Source organism: Schistocerca gregaria, chromosome 11 (genome assembly GCF_023897955.1).
Source record: "Schistocerca gregaria isolate iqSchGreg1 chromosome 11, iqSchGreg1.2, whole genome shotgun sequence".
Classification (NCBI taxonomy): Eukaryota; Metazoa; Arthropoda; class Insecta; order Orthoptera; family Acrididae; genus Schistocerca; species Schistocerca gregaria.
Genome location: NC_064930.1, coordinates 50,064,391 through 50,081,614, shown reverse-complemented (window position 1 = coordinate 50,081,614; position 17,224 = coordinate 50,064,391). Strand labels below are relative to the sequence as shown.

At 37.2% G+C, this 17,224-nt stretch overlaps 1 protein-coding gene across 7 annotated transcripts in view; it reads right to left on the bottom strand.

Annotated features, from left to right (window-relative positions):
- LOC126295321 (zinc finger protein 93-like) overlaps positions 1-17,224 on the bottom strand; it is a 191,597-nt gene that overhangs the window by 39,360 nt on the left and 135,013 nt on the right. For 5 of the 7 annotated variants that reach the window (XM_049987784.1, XM_049987783.1, XM_049987780.1 and 2 more), the window contains one exon: positions 7,017-16,281. In XM_049987784.1, the coding sequence (XP_049843741.1) occupies positions 14,793-16,281 (1,489 nt within the window). In that variant the 3' untranslated portion in view covers positions 7,017-14,792. Of the gene's footprint in view, positions 1-2,229; positions 3,070-7,016; positions 16,282-17,224 lie in introns of those variants that run through there. The other 2 variants (XM_049987786.1, XM_049987785.1) reach the window with 2 other exon arrangements.

Below are 17,224 nucleotides of genomic sequence, written 5' to 3'. Positions count from 1 at the left end.
AAACGTTGGATTTATCAAGCAACAAGCTCCTGCCTTCCTTTCGCTTCCTTTTATGATAAAATGTAAGTTGCAGTAATTGTGGTGCATGACGTCACCTCCTTTCCTGTTCCTGTATTTCTATTTTTCACTTGATATTATTATGTTCTGCAAACTGTTATTTTTGTATAATTTAATTAGTGCTAACATGGACCAGTTAGGCCAATAGCCTTGTCACAGTGGTAATCCCTGTTCCCATCAGATTGCCGAAGTTGTGTTGTTGAGCTCAGCTAACTACTGGATGAGTGACCATCCAGTCTATCGAGCACTTTTGGCAAGTGGGATGCACTCAGCCCTTGAGAGGCAAACTGAGGAGCTACTTGATTCAGAAGTGACAGGTTCAGTCTCATAAACTGATATATGGCTGAGAGAATGGCGTCCTGACTGCATGCCCACCATCTTCGCACTCCGTGACGCCTGCGGGCTGTGGATGACATGGCGGCCAGTCAGTATTGTCGGGCCTCCATGGCCTGTTTGGGCAGAATTTAGTGTTTTATGGATCAGTTAGGTCCCTAAGTAGTTACAAGACTACTGTCCTTTTCAGAAGATGACTATTGTGAACACCTGTTTCCAGTTCATCATGTAACAGGTTACCCTTTGTGGTGCACAACATGCCAGTTTCCTTGGGAGGTTATGTGCTTGGGCAGTTGACCATGTGTCTTGCTAGCTCACCTCTTATCCTTATTGCACCTTCCTATATGTATTAATACATTACATACATTTAACCAATACCCTCAACTTTAATTTCGTTAAAGACAACTGAAGTTGGTTCAGCCATTTTCCTGACAGCTGAGCTCTCTATTTTTTCCCATAGTACAATGAGTACACCCATAATTGGGTGAGCCTACTGGCTCCTATTGTAATATTCTTGTTCTAAACCTAACATCTCCACATTCATACTAGTTTACATCATGGACACTTCCAAAATGTGGTTTCATTTTCATTAGATTTTGCGAAAAGTGAGGGTAGAAACTCACATTGGGTTTCCCCATAACGTGTAGATTTAGCAAAACCACAGTAAATCGTTCACAGCAGTCGACTGTCGAGCTAATTTTGCCATATGTTTGGCCATTAGTTCTATTCTTTCTGAAAGTATGCCAAATGACTATCACTACAAGCTTCACCAGTTTCACCATCATCTATGACTTTCATTTTTTCAAAAATGTAATAAACGTATACAAATGTCCAAAATAACTATCATCTGGCAATATGCTCCAACTACTGCTGAGCAATCGAACGTTGGTATCCTGTTGCAGTTGCCTCTATGTGAGTGCTGACTCTTGCAACCTCCAAGCATAAATGATGAGGCAGTGTGTCTTACTTCCTCTGTATTTTTATGATGACTTAGTTCTCCTTCACTGCATTACAGACATTGTTCGTTTCCTGTGATCATCCAGTTGCAGTACCACTCTGTTGTGCTATGTGAGTTTCGTTTTATGTGTGTGCAGCTGCCTTGAAGACAAATTTGATAGCCTTGATCAAGTTGATGCTGATAGCTGGGATGGAGTTCTCCACCAGGCTACATTCGTTGTTACTCAGAATCATGAAATCCTAGTATGCCAGCATGTGCAGGTCATACACATTGCAGACAACCTTCTGGCTGCCCATTTAAAATTCTGTAGTATAGCCCCTGAGATAAAACTGTAATATAATGAACTTAAAACCTCGATCCAGATTGACTTAACAGCTGTACACAGGGAATTGCGAAAACTGACAGCTACTATTACAGATCTTGTATAGTACCGGCACAACACAGTTACTTGTGGACACCTTGCATGCAATCGTTCCTGTAGGATTATAACATAATTTCAGCCCTCACTACTGCCATCTAAAACCTTCTCACCAACCTTAACTAATAATTCATTTCATATATCAGTACACATGCAAGTGATCTACTCCATGTAGGAATCAACATTGCTGTATTATTACACTGCTGCTAATGAACTGTCATGACCTACAGACGTGTTAAATGTGCAGAAATCCCTGACTGTAACTTGTATCAATTGCAAGTATGAGTATTACTGCCTTTTCTTTCCCTGTTGCCTGGGCAGCTGCTTAAGAATGTTATGCTTGGGGTAAAAAAAAAAAAAAACCACCAGACATCCTGTTTGTTAGCAAGGTTCTTCAAACAGGCCCTGTCATATAGCTCGAGTTTCAACTGTGAAGTCATACTAATTATTAATGCATCCTAATTTATTACTCTGCATTTGTTACAACTTGTGAAATTGCATTCTTTTTACAATAACTAAAGCATTCCCTGCATTCACACTGTTTTTGCAGTGCACAATATCTTTTGGAGCTACTGTCATTTAAAAAGACAGTTTAATATCATGCTGTTTTATTACAGATGACATAAAACCACAGCACCTAAGAAATGCAATAAGTGCAGAAGAAAAATTATATTTGACACTGAGGTAAGTCCGCAAAATGTTATACATTATTAGATTGTGCTACAATTCCAAGACTTCATGAGAGAGTTGTGGAGGTTGAAGGGCTGCTGTTATCACTTGGCTGATGTGTGTTGCACTGTGCAGCCACTATTTCATGATCAGAAACAATCGTATGCTGACGTGATGGAAAAATCATCATCTTTGTGTTCCATAAACGTTTTTGCCTAATTTTGTCCCTTTCTTTCCACATTTTTAATACTGTATCACCATTACTACGAACTTTACTACATTTTCTTTTCTGTGCTGGCACATAACATTCATCATTTGTTACCACAGATGTTTCATCACTATTTTCTATTGTATGTGTTTCTGCCTTATCTCCTTCCTGTGATGCCGAAAGGTCCAGTTGGTGAGTTTGACATCCACTGTCTTCTCGGCTTTCTTGTATTGTTGTCTGTGAAGATGTCAATGTAATATTTGTTCCTCCAGCTCTGTGTTGTTGAATACTGTCAAGGAATGATAACTGTTTGTGTCTTTGTTTTTGAATTTTTTGAGGCAGCAGAGCCCCTTCCTAATTAGCTTTTCTTCTTGAACCTCTGGTAACCATCCCTTAAAAATTTCCTCTTCTTCTTGCAGGCATCACCTGTAAATGTAAATTATATTAGCTGTATGTTTTCGTTTGTTTCAGATTCTTGGCCATAGGCGAAAGTTACCGGTCTCTATCATTTGCCTATCATATATTACCATCTCAAGAGCTGTTAAAAATGTTTTGAAGATATTAAGAATAAGGCTGCTGCCCATGTTGATGCCACCTTCTACTGAATAAGATTTCAGATGTATTGAAGAAGAATTTTGGCTTTAATGGAATATACCTAATTGTGTAGGCGCTATTGATGGAAAACATGTTCACATAAGGACACCAGAGAAAGGGGATCTCTGTTTTTTAATTACAAAGATTTTTTCAATTGTTCTGTTGGCTATTGTGGACGCAAATAGTAAATTAATTAGTGCTGACGTTGGCACTTACAGAAAAAAGTGTCTGATAATGGTATGTATCAGAAATCAGCTATGGGCAGAAAATAGCCACAAAGGAAGTTAATATACCTCCACCAAAATGTTTGCCAGGCACAACTGTGATACTACCAAATTTCCTGATAGGAGACTGAGCGTTTGCTCTCAGTGATTGTATGATGAAACTGTATTCCAGAAGAGTTGCTACATCACATTGAGGCAGCAAGATCTATAATTATAGATTATGCCGTGCTCATTGGGCTAATAAGCCAAGTATTTGAGGTATTTTACAGTCCTACTGCTGTGGCGCCTGACGAGGCTGATGACCTCATTTTGTCAGCATGTTGTTTACACAATTTGCTACAGGATGCTTATCTTGAAGAAAATGGTATTCCATTTTATTGCTATAGTGTTAACAAAGCAACCAGCCAAAACAACATGCATAGCTTTTCTCATTTTGGGGGATTTATAAACAGCAGCGATTTTGAAATTGAGAAAAATTTAAAGATGTTTTCTCCAATGAATATGGTTCTGTGGTGTGGCACAAAGCAGCAGTTAACAATGGGTTGTGAATAGCAATGGATTGTAAATAATGATTTATGCAAGATGAAATTTATATAATGTAGCATTTTTAAAATATTCATATATCTGTTAATGCACATATGGATTTATTTGTTAGTAAATAATTGGTTGAATATACATTCTTGTTTTATTTAAATCTTGTGCTACAGCTTCTCAGATGTTACCTTTCACTAAAAGATTTCTGTATTCTTCATGTCCTGTGTCACATATTACAGAATATTTTGCCACACTGTTAATTAACTTTTCTTCATTGGAGTCCGAGAAACTCATTTTCACTGATTTGGGTATGTTCAGCCAGTAAAAGCAGTCTCCGGTTGCTATGAGGCTCGGTGGCAGTGACACTACTGGTCCCTGACCGGATTTGCGGTGTGTCAACAAAGCTTGTACATGGTGGCAGACGACACTGCTGCCGTGTTCTGCATGCCTCACATTGCGAACAATGGCAACCAATGGTGCTGCCTGCAGCTGGTCGGTGCAGTCTGCAGCTGTGTTCGGAATCACATCTTTATGATATAGAACACGCACAACTAGGTTATCTAGTCATTTAACTTGCACACACAACAGCTTTTAACCTTTTCTGCTATATATGTCTGGATCACCTTTTGTGCTGGCACCAATTGACAGTTTTCCTACACTACCAAATAAATCAAAGATGTCTTCTGCAAACCCCTGATAAATTACTACCTTGGGAACATGGTGAGTTACCCTTGAGCATGCCACCACACGTCACCAAGTGGAATATGTTGGAATGCCTGCATAGAATGGTTGTCCCCAGTGTCATCTCTCTTCCAATAACTGTAGTTGTCAGAATGGTTATATGATCATATGTGATCGAGGATACTGTGAACCATTCATATCACCAAAACCAGCTATGCTTGAACAGCGCATGTTGGGTAAATATCATACTTAAGTGCATTTTGGAACTGTTACCATTGTATAATTTTGTCCTTTTGCATATTTTGTAATATTAGGGAGCATTATACTGTACTTGGTTAAGGACCAAACCAATGACTTAGGATTAAACAGTATTAGTCTCACTGTGGAGGGTATGAATAAAAATTTAATAAAACAGTACTAGTATACTTTCATCTTAATGATATCAGTTTCTTATGAATCGTAATCAGTTTATAATTTATCTTTCATTAACTTTGACACTCTAAATTTCTTACCACAAACTACAGAGTTTATAGGGAAAGTAATGAACATTAGCAATAGTACTGAGCTAAACCTCCTTTTGTATTGAAATACATCGCCCTCAACTGATGCACTCCTTTGATGGAGTGTTACAATCTCTCATAAACTGCAAGGCTAGACCTACACAACTGGTAACCATCTTTGGTTGCCCCAATGCTGTCATTCCCAACTACAATACTCCATGATTCCACTAGGCATCACCATTTCACCAGTCCAGCAACTGCCATGTTGATGCATCTTGGTAGCCCTCATTCTGTTCCTGTTGGCTTAGTACACTGGGAGCAAACCTGTTGTCTCTGCACCACCACACCACTCCATCAGTCCACAACTTTAGTTGGCCACATGTTTTTCTACAATAACCAAAATCAGCCAAGAACGACTCTAAATTATTGTGCTATTATGTGTAATAGCAAAATTCTTCCTAGCTTTGTATCCCTGTCCACTTATTTTATTACATTCAGAAATTTTTCTGTTACTCCCATTCGATAATAGCACCTCTTGGCAAGTGCCAACTGTCCAAAGGAACATCTTCAATCATTCAACAAATACATTTTTTGATATCAGTAACCTGCTGCTACACAACAGGTGTGAAGTGTGCATGGTGGATTGACACACTGTGAAAAAGATTTATTTTAATCATAATTCTAATTTTTCAAACTTTAGCTATTTATATGGATGAACTACATTTCACTGCAGAGTCTTGGCTAGGCAGGGGCTAGTTCTGTACCAGTTACCATTCTATATTGTCAGCAGTCCATGCCTTGTTCACATGCATACCATTTTTACAGTGAGAATGTTGAAGGGGTGACACTTCAGAGAAGAAATGCTGGTTAGGAAAAGGTTCTAGAATAAACACTGGCAATCAATCAGAGAGCTGTGAATGATCACATGGAGCCACAGAACAGACGTACCTTTCATTCTTCTCTTGGGCAGTATGACACTTAGTCTATTAGTGGGATCCCGGGCACCACTTGCTTCCCTTAGAGGTAGATTTTGGAAATAAACACATCAGCTGTTTTGTAGCACACACCATCATTCTCTTTTGAACACTATGCTCCATTTTCTGCACTTCTGGATCCAGTTCTTTCACAATCTGTTGCTCAGTCATGATTAGCTGAGGTTATGATTCATTTATTTATGGGTATCTATTGTGTTTTTATAGATTTAATTCTTTGAGTGGTTTTCCACACAACCACGGAGTATGACATTCATTTCCTGTTTACATGTTATGTACCAGAGAAACGCTATTAGCCATCTTTAGCTGAAACGTGGATATTTTGTACATATTGTGACACCTTGTTTAGTGTTTTACTATATATTATATGGTTTTTCTTGGACATTCATAATATACAATATAGTTGCAAAATTTATTAGTATAAATTCATATGCAATTAAAGATGGGACCTGTCCTGAAGCCTGGTTGTGATTTACTTTCATTGGAAAATAAAATTTAATGCAAATGCACATGGAGGTTATCAACAACCAATAATCTACACAGCAGTGGTGGACATCTTATCAAGAGAAACACGGATGAAAATGTGATCACAGTGCTACAAAGCCTCATAGCTAAAGTGAACAATGCCAAAAGTTAATGACAACTACCTCAAGTTATTAAAAGTATGATGAGACATATTAAACCACTTTAATCAATAATAAATAGGTAGGAAATAAAAAAAATAAAAATAATTGTTTTGAAATTAGAAACAAGGCATAAGTACAGAACTCCAAAAATATTTTGTTTATTTGCAGAAATTAGGAAAAATATCCATTGGAAAAATATTTTTAACACACAAAACAATAAAAAAGAATGCTCATTTGATTTATTTATTTAGTACAATAAAATTACTCATTTATATTACATTCAGGCAATTAGTAATCACATTTTGAGCTCTCCCAAGTGTTGTTTTTGCATATGTGTTACCGTGAATGACCAAAATTGGATAACGTCAACTTACACCAGTGAATGTCAACAGATATCAAATGCGTCAGTGAAAGATTGAATATTTCATTACATTGTTGTACATTCGGACCCTCTCCAATGTGTGTCGACAATCACAGATATGCTCTAGTGGAAGTTCAAAACAGAATAATAAAAAATAAAGTGACCGACTCTCCCCCACCAAATCCTTTTTTCTGCTCAGTGTCAATCAGCTTTGTCAGTCTTATGCAAACTTTGATAATGTGAGCAATGTTTTCTAAATTTTTTTCCAGTACCCTAATTTATACTAAATGGATACTGCAGAAAATTTCGATCTTTAAATGCATTAATTGTGGGTGAATGAAAAGACAATTGTTTCTATATTTCTCAAAAAAAATATTCTAAAATATTTTCTGAAGTGGTTACAGCTAAAATTAAATGCAACACACCTTTGGATTACAGACGATTAAAATGTTTTGATGTGTTAAAAATTAATGATGAAGAGAAGTTAATTGAACCATTAAAACCAGAGGAAATGAACATAGAGTATTATGTTAACAATTAAGACTTCTACAGTATACTATATGAAACTCACATCAGAATTGGCCATGGAGGACGAACACTTATGCTTAAAGAGTTGCAAGTTAAATACAAAAATATTTCATATGAAGTTGTAATGTTGTATTCAAATTTATGCAAACAATGTCAAATGAAGCATTGGCCCGCCACGGTGGCCGAGTGGTTCTAGGCACTTCAGTCTGGAACCACGCGACTGCTATGGTCACAGGTTCGAATCCTGCCTCGGGCATGGATGAGTGTGATGTCCTTAGGTTAATTAGGTTTAAGTAGTTCTAAGTTCTAGGGGACTGATGACCTCAGATGTTAAGTCTCATAGTGCTCAGAGCCATTTGAACCATTTTTTTTAAACACAGTGCACCTGATAAAGAAATTGTTGTGAAGCCAGTGGTTAGTTCTGAATTAAACTCAAGATGTCAAGTTGATCTGATAGATCTGCAGTCAAACAGAGTTGGTGAATATAAGTTCATAATGGTGTATCAAGATCATTTAACTAAGTTTGTCCATCTACGAAATTTGAAAACTAAAAGAGCTGAAGAAGTAGCGCATCACGTTCTTCCAATATTTTTAACATTTGGTGCACCAGCAATATTGCAATCAGATAATGGTAGAGAATTTAGTAACCAAGTCATATCTGAAATTTGTGCTATGATGAAAGATGTTAAAATAGTTCATGGAAAGACTCATCTCAGTGAAACGGAAGACTCAGTTGAAAGGGCCAATCAGGATATACAGATTATGCTAAATGCATGGATGAACAATAACAATACAAATAAATGGTCAGATGGTTTATCCTTTGTTCAATTTGTCAAGCACACTACATAACACGAAGCCCTTATGAAGCTATGTTTGGCATTAAAGCAAGTATTGAAACTGAAGAACATCTCAAAGAAATTGCCATATACTGAGTGGTGGTTGTACTGAAAACCATATTCCAAAGAAAAATATTGAAGAAGACCTACAAACTACAACACCTTCACATCAAATTCTGTCTGAAAAACATGAGTTGATTTCTAAGAAAATAGTGGCCGCGTAAGAAAATCTTCTACTGCAAGCAACAAAGATGTTACAAACCTTACAAAAACTATATCCTCTTGCTCAAATTGGTGATAATGTACGAATACAAGTCCCTGATGTCGATCGTGGTTGTACGGATAGCCAAAATGTGTTAGCGGTTGTTGTTGGAACAGAAGACTCCGACTTCTATAAACTGACAAATAAAAATCGTACACTCAAGCAGCTTTACACACATAATCAGTTCGTAATTTGTAAAGAAAAGTTACTTTCCACAGATGAGATTTCTTTTCAAGAAATGTAGCTGAGAGAGGCAGCTGCAGCTAATTCGAAAAGTGGGGGACAAGGCTATACAAGCTGTATAGTAATTGTTCCACAAATAAATGCAGTAGTAAAAGCAAGGGACTCTTGTGCAATTCAAAGTGTCATTATGGTTTAAGTTGTTGCAATAAATAAGATTTGAATCACATAAGAAAGTAATTTTTTATAACTATTATTTTCTTTTCTCCTGTAGAATGTACTATGTACTTTAAAGTCTTGGTCATTCCTTCCAGAAAAAGAGGCGAAAATGTTATGTCACCCTTGTGATGTTTTATAGCGATTGAATTACAGAAAAGAAAATATAAATCTTCGAGTTCAACATTCACTATTAGTGCATGGTACTGTCAACATTTACCGGTGTAAGTCAGAAATAAGGGTATTTAGCAAATACTTCGGGCATACACAAAGTGACCATGTGAATGTTGACATTCACTGGTGAAAGCCGACATTCTCCAGATTTTGGTGTTTCACTGTAACATTAAATGTTTGCTTACCAATTTAATTTTGTGCATCCTTACACAGTATTAAACAGTGAACATGTAATTAAGAGCTTTGGTGCATGATGTTTATCTACATTATTCCTGAATCTGTTTAGAGCTTTGAGAAACAGAAAATGAATTTCACAAAAAAATAGCTATTGTGCATTGGTGTAAAGGGAAACCAAGCATTATGAATTTGATAGACTACACATATTACTGACTCACTTATATGAAGATGCACTGATGGGCAAAGACGTTATGCACAATGTCCACCAGGAGACTTAATGCCGTATGTTGCAAGCACATGAGATAGCAAGGAGAGTATAAGAATACAAGCAGAGCACAAATCAATGAGGAATTATTCTACCAATGACATGGGTTGCGAAAATGTAAATCCAATGACATGTGTGACTTTAACAAAGGGCAATTTGTTCTGGCTTGGCAGCTGGGAGCGAGCATCTCAAAAGTGGTGAAGCTGGTTGTATGTATGTGACTGTTGTGAACATCTGTAGAAAGTGGCTGTAGGGTGCAAAATCCACAACCCAATGAAATGGTGCACAACATCTACACCTCATTATGAAATGTGGAGTTCAGAGTTTTGCATGCTATGTGACTTATCTAATGACAAAAAACAATGCTGGTTCAGGCACACATGATTTGGAAAAGAACCATTCAGTGCACATTGTTGAACATGAGGCACCACACCAAATGACCACCGCATGTCCCCACAATGATCCACCATAATTTCCAATCGCAATTGCACTGAGCAAGAGGTCAGTGAGACTGGAATGTAGGTCAATGTAAATGTCACCTGGAAGGATTAGTGAGATTTTCTGTTATAATAGGGCAGCAGTTGCGCCCCGATATGCCATACTCTAGGTGGATGTTAGCAGATGGAAGGACCATTATCCTATGGGGGCATTCACCTGGGCTCCCTTGGGACACATGGTAGTTATCAAATGTGTCATGACAGCTGCACACTACTTGACCATTATTGCCACTGCCTAACTTCCTTCATGCTTGATGTGCTCTTCCATGGTGAAAGCATCTTCCAGCAGGATAACTGTCCATGTAGCATGATCAAAATTACTCCACACAGTTCTGGGGAGCATGGTAATTACCACCGTTGTCTGAGGCACACAATTTACCTGATGTAAACCAGATAGATTACACCTAGAATGCTATAAAGCAGTAGGTCTGTACCCACAAAAAACAGACAGAATTGTAGAGGAACTGGCTGATTGATTGATGTGTTGGTTGGTTGATTTGTGGGAGGAGAGCAAATGGCATGGCCATCAGTCTTACCAGATTAGGGAAGGATGGGGAAAGAAGTTTGTCATGGCACTTCAAAGGGACCATCCTGGCATTTGACTAAAGCGATTTAGGGTAATCATGAACACCAAATTGAGGATGGCTGCATGCAGGTTTGAACAGTTGTCCTCCTGAAAGTGAGTCCACTGTGGTAACCACTGTGCCAGCTCACTCTGTACAGTAATTGAGTCACCTACGTAATGCCACATGGTGCAACATACTTTCAATACCTATCAACAAATTGTCAAGTATACACCATGTAATATTGTTGATGTATAGTGCTCCAAAGGTGGATCAACATGTTCTTTAGCAGATGATCATAATATTATGACAACACGGGCCATACTATGACGTCTTTTTTTTGTTGGTAGGTGGGCTCATTTCAGAGACATAAAGGTCAACTTTGTTCTTTTTTTAAAAAAAATGGTGTTCTACAGTTTGGTACTTATCTTTGATAGTGCCTATTGAGTCAAATTCAATGATGTGTAACAGTAAGGTCAATGAAGGTGGCAGAACGTCCATTTACAGAATATTCAAAGTGATGACCATAGATATCAATGCAGTGCTGCATTGATTGAGTGGTATTCATTATCACATGGGCATTTATCGAAGCAAGTGCTCTGACAATTCTCTCATGTGTATCATGCAAATAGTAAATATTCACTGAATACAGCATATCCATCTAACGTGCTCTACCATATCGTCCTTCGTCGTCAGTGTTGTCATTGTTGCTGTGAGGCACCATTATACCAAGCAGAAAGGCGCGTCGATCTTAGAGCATGAGATATGGTAACCTTAAGTCATTGACAACACACAACGGTCACAGTAGCACCTGATTCCAGAATAGCTGCAGTAGCTAGGATCTACGAACTACCCCCTCTTGACCAGGTCCCCAAAACTTCTATAAAAGCTTTGTACAATAATAAGAAATGTTACAGTTCACGGAATAATAACAAATACGACCAAACTGCCTTGTTTCTTCTGTTTTATTTAACATAACTTTATTCACAGTTTTATTTCACATTCGTCACTCATTCACACTCTGATGTGGAGTATATGTGAATGCCTGAACCCTAACTCCCAAGTTCAATCGAAACCCTTTGATGAACAGTTTTGGTTGCTCAACACCAACAGTCAATGATAATGATACAGTTTTTCCCCTTTTCATAAATTGGAGTCCACTCTCCGTGATATAATTAAAAAAAATGGTCTCAATACCACGTCTCTCGTGATATGCGTTTAGATTTATCCCAGAATTGACCACCCTGTAGGTGTACTCAATTTCATGACCACACTTCGCTATCTGCGATTTCGTGTAACTAAATGTCCTTTTGTTTCTCTAATTGTATACTGTAGTTCTTTAAAACTCACCCCTATATTTTTTCACTAAACACAATTAGCACTTCTTTACTTGTTTATTTCTAAGAGGAAACAAAAAAATGACGCCGTATCATTGGATTCATCGATATAAAGCAAAACACCTCAATATGCACAATTTCACCTCTTCTTATAGGATCGGCTACCTTACTCATTAATTTACTACATATCATTTCCAATAGCACTAAACAGCTATTGCTGTAATATTTTAATTGTATTCAAAAGCATTATTATTATTATTATTATTATTATTATTATTATTATTGTTATTATTATCAACCACATTGTAAAAAATTGTGTGGTATGCATTTTTAACGATAGCTTTACACTCGCCCAGCCTTTATTCATGCAATATTATATATAAGTATACAGACAGGACAGAAAGGTCGATCTCTCTACCGTAACCAATAGAGGCAAATACGCTATTCAAGTTCCGTTACATCTATCTTGACTCATATTGTTACAGTGCCATTGACACATAAACACCATTTGACGGTTTCACAATACAACATTAATAAGAATGCTAAGCCTAGTATAATCAAATCAAGCAAATGTGAATGCTGTATTCTTTCGAAGAACAAGTCGTATGCTTCTAAATTATGTAGAACGGCAATGAAATTCAGTGAGAGCTAGAGAATTTTACGCTAAAAGATATCCTCAACATACTCTCCCTACATGGCATACATTTAAATATGTGTATAATAAATTGAGAACTACTGGTTCTTTAATATATATGATACATATCCAACAAAGGAAAGATACTAATAAGGAAACAGAGATTGGTACTCTAGCAACTGTGGTTCAAGATCCTTGTGTTAGTTCTCGTCAAATTGCAAGAGCCAGAGTAGTGTTGTTCATATTCTGAATCACCATAAACATCATCCTTACTGTATCAGTCTCCACAAAGATTGAATTAGGACAGATTGTATGCGTTGCATTGAATTATGCCAATAGGCTCAACTTCACATTCAGAAAGATGAAACCTGTATTAATTTTATTTTATGACAAGGCTATATTCACGAACTATGGAAATGTTAATTTGCATAACATGCATTACTGAGCAACAGAAAATACATGTTAGCTGCCGCAAGTTGCACACCAAAAACCATGGTTGGTGAATAGATGGTGTGGGATTCTGGAGGACAGAATTATAGTTCCCTATCTCACCAAAAGAAATCTTAATATTAGGAAGCATACCACATTCCTGCAAGAAATGTTAGTTCAGTTTCTGGAAGAAATACCTTTAGAAACAAGGAGCAGAATGTGGTATCAGCATGATGGGTGTGCAGAACATTTTTTGCTGATGGCTAGAAATGAGTTGCAGAGAGAATTCCAAATCATTGGTCTGGACATGCCGGAGATGTGTCGTAGCTGGCTCATTCACCAGACTTGACGGCTCTGGATTTTTTCTTGTGGGGATTCGTAAGAGAGACTTTATAAAGACATTCCAACTAGACCTGAAGATAAGTGCGACTGAATTGTCAGAAGAGCACATGCTTATATAAGTGCTGATGTAATAAGGAATACCACTCAATCCATGATAAGAAGAGTGCAGCACTGTACTGATACCAATTGTCATCACTTCTAACACATTCTGTGAATGGATGTTCTTGCCACCTTTGTGACCTTCAAAGATCTTACTGTTGCACATCACTGGATTCATCTCGATAGCCTCTAGCAGAAAATCAGTACCAAACTACAGCACCCCATTTAAATACAAAAAAATAGTTGACATTCATATTTCTGAAGGAACCCCATCTAGGAACAAAAAACCCGCCATATTATGGCCTCTGCTGTCCCATGCAACATTTGTCCCACAAAATTTTCAGCTACCATCATACTTTCATGGTTATTCTAGGAGGCAATAGTTAGAATCATTTTGTATTTTTGCTGTCACTGTGCCTAAAATGCAGAGCTGAATGTAGCACATGACTATCTTCCATATAATAACAGGCAAACCATCGCATTTTCTTGACCCTGTACTGAATACAGCAAGATATTTATGATTAGTGACATATATAATGGATTTGACACAAATCGAAACCTCTGTGTGCAGATAAATAGGAAAAATAGCTGCATTAATGACAAACACATTTGACTCACTTTTTTTTTGTAGGAGTCACCTCAAACTACATACAAGGATTTATACATTGTAACATTATTTATGACCACTGCGTGGTAGACATTATTACCCAGTTTTTCACAATTCTGCACATTTTAATGTCAATTCAAAGGTATCACAAATTTATTGTCTTCCTGCAACATCCATATTTTGTGGCAATTGAGAGGACCTATGGTAGACACCTATTTGCTTCAAGTAACACTTATTTGTGCCTTCTTTCTTATATAAAGTAATGCAAGTGCTTTGAGAATACCCAACACAGCAAAATATTTGCTACAGCAATCATATTTGTGAGGTCAGTTTCCAGTGTAACAACACATCACTTGAGATAAGCCAGCTGTGTAAGAGATTTGCCTCAAATACTACAATTTTGTGGTGTTTTCCCAGAGTGTACCAATGCATAACTCTTGAGACTACCCAACTCAGTGTTAAGTGTTGTCACAGATTTCACACTTGTGGGTTTACAGTCCAGTGTGTGTTAACACATGTAACTTGAGATCACCTGATCCATCAAAAGATTTGCAACAAATATCACATTTGTGAGGTGTTTTTCCGATGTGTGTGAATACATGTTGCTTAAGATTACCTGACCTAGCAAAAGATTTGCCACAAATATCACACTTGTGGGGTGTCTTTCCGGTGTGTATGAATACATGTTGCTTGAGATTACCTGATCTAGCAAAAGATTTGCCACAAATATCACACTTGTGAGGTCTTTTTCCATTGTGTGTGGATGCATGTTTCTGGAGATCACCTGACCTAACAAAAGACTTGCCACAATCATCACATTTGTGAGGTCTTTTTCCAGTGTGTATGAATATATGTTTATTGAGGTCACCTGACATAGCAAAAGATTTGCCACAAGTATCACATCTGTGAGGTCTTTTCCCATTGTGTACGAATGCGTGTTTCTTGAGATTACCTGACAGAGCAAAAGATTTGCCACAAATATCACATTTGTGAGGTCTTTCTCCGGTGTGTGTGAATGTGTGTTTCTTGAGATCACCCGACATAAAAAACGATTTGCCACAAACATCACATTTGTGACATCTTTCTCCGATGTGTATGAATAAATGTTTCTTGAGATCAGCTGACATAGCAAAAGATTTGCTACAAGTATCACATTTGTGAGGTTTCTTTCCACTGTGGATTAATGCATGTTTCTTGAGAGTACCGTACGCAACAAAAGATTTGCCACAAATACCACATTTGTGAGGTTTCTCTCCAGTGTGAAGTAATGCATGTGTCTTCAGATTACGTGACCTAGCAAAACATTTGCCACAAATATCACATTTGTGGGTTCTGTTTGCACTAACCACAGCTGCTTGGGCACTGCATTCAATAGCTGTAGATGAAGTTCCATATTCCCTTGTTTTCTCTGCATCGTTTGTCATGTGTGTGTTACATATGTAATTAGACGAGATGTAATTAGACGAATTGTTTGAAGCGTTCCAAGTTTCCTTATATGAAGACTGTTCATTTTGCTCTGTGACAGAAACTTCTGGCTCACTGTCCAAGGAGGTACTGCTTTGGGACTCATCACTACAGCCATATTTCTCATGATTGCCAGCAGTTAAGATTTTATGATTGTCGCTCATTCGCAAATGTTTTTTCAAGCTGACATTGCTGTGAAATACTTCACCACACCACTTACAAACATACAAAGGTGGCTGCGTGCCATCAATGTGCATAAACACGTGCATTATCAGCCTGTATTTTGAAGTAAAGCTCTGTAGGCAGAAATTACAACTATACACATGAAATTCATTTTCCTTAATACCACAATTATATCTGCTGACAAATGAGCTACCCTCATTCACAGTTAATTCTTCTGTATGAGTATCAAACTCATGTGTTGACTTCTCTCTGCCTACCTCCGTTTCATCCTTGACCAGTCCATGGTGATAAGTTTCTTCACATGAAATGCCGCAGCTCCCACTTTGAATCAGTCTGAAAATTGAGGAGAAGAATGTTAAATACCCATAAATACGACACACAGAAACCATATTTCAGTTTCCAGAAATTAACGACTGTAGGCCACAAGTCATACAAGTGAGCATAAGAAATGAAATATTCAGTAAATGTTAGTGATTTAAAATTACATGCTACGAGAAGCAAAGAACTGAAGAGGTAAAAGTTTAAAACGAAACTAATAATAATTAATGATTAAACACATTAACTGCTGTTTTGATTTGGAATTTATAGATAAGAATCACAATCATTCACTTTCAAGTGTTTCAATCTTTTTAAAATATGATGCTACAAGTTAATATTCTACACCATTTTGTTAAATATACCAAAAAAGTATCAGCTATGTTCTTAATTTAAAAATTTCAAATTCAAGGTATTTCAGATCTAATTAAGAGATATAATGATTATACATAATATTATATAATTTTTTTTGGAGGTGTTCTTCCATCATAACAGGTTTGTAAGTGCCTTTTATTTTGTACACACTTTCATCTTTGGAAAGAAATTGGCATGACCATCAATGATTTATTTCACCAAGTAAATCAGAATTTTTTGCTGTTTGATTCCTAGTGAGTCAAGAACTGGTGCAAGCTCGAATATTTTTATTGGGAATATAGTATGGTCGTCAATCAGGTCGATAATGATTGTTCATACACAAGAATCAATGTCAGACAAAAACAGCAAAATAACCTATTTGTATACTGAGGAATGAGTGTGAATGACACATTTACACATGGCTTCAACCTAACACTGTGTTTTTAGCACTGCAACTTATGTGAAACATTGCACAAATAGAAGTACTGTCTGAAAGGGCGTTTTAGATAGTCCACAAGACCACTGACTGAATCAGACATGTGTATCAATAGCCACAGTGACACCCATCAGAAACAATGCAAGCTGGGATACTGTACTGTGTGACAAG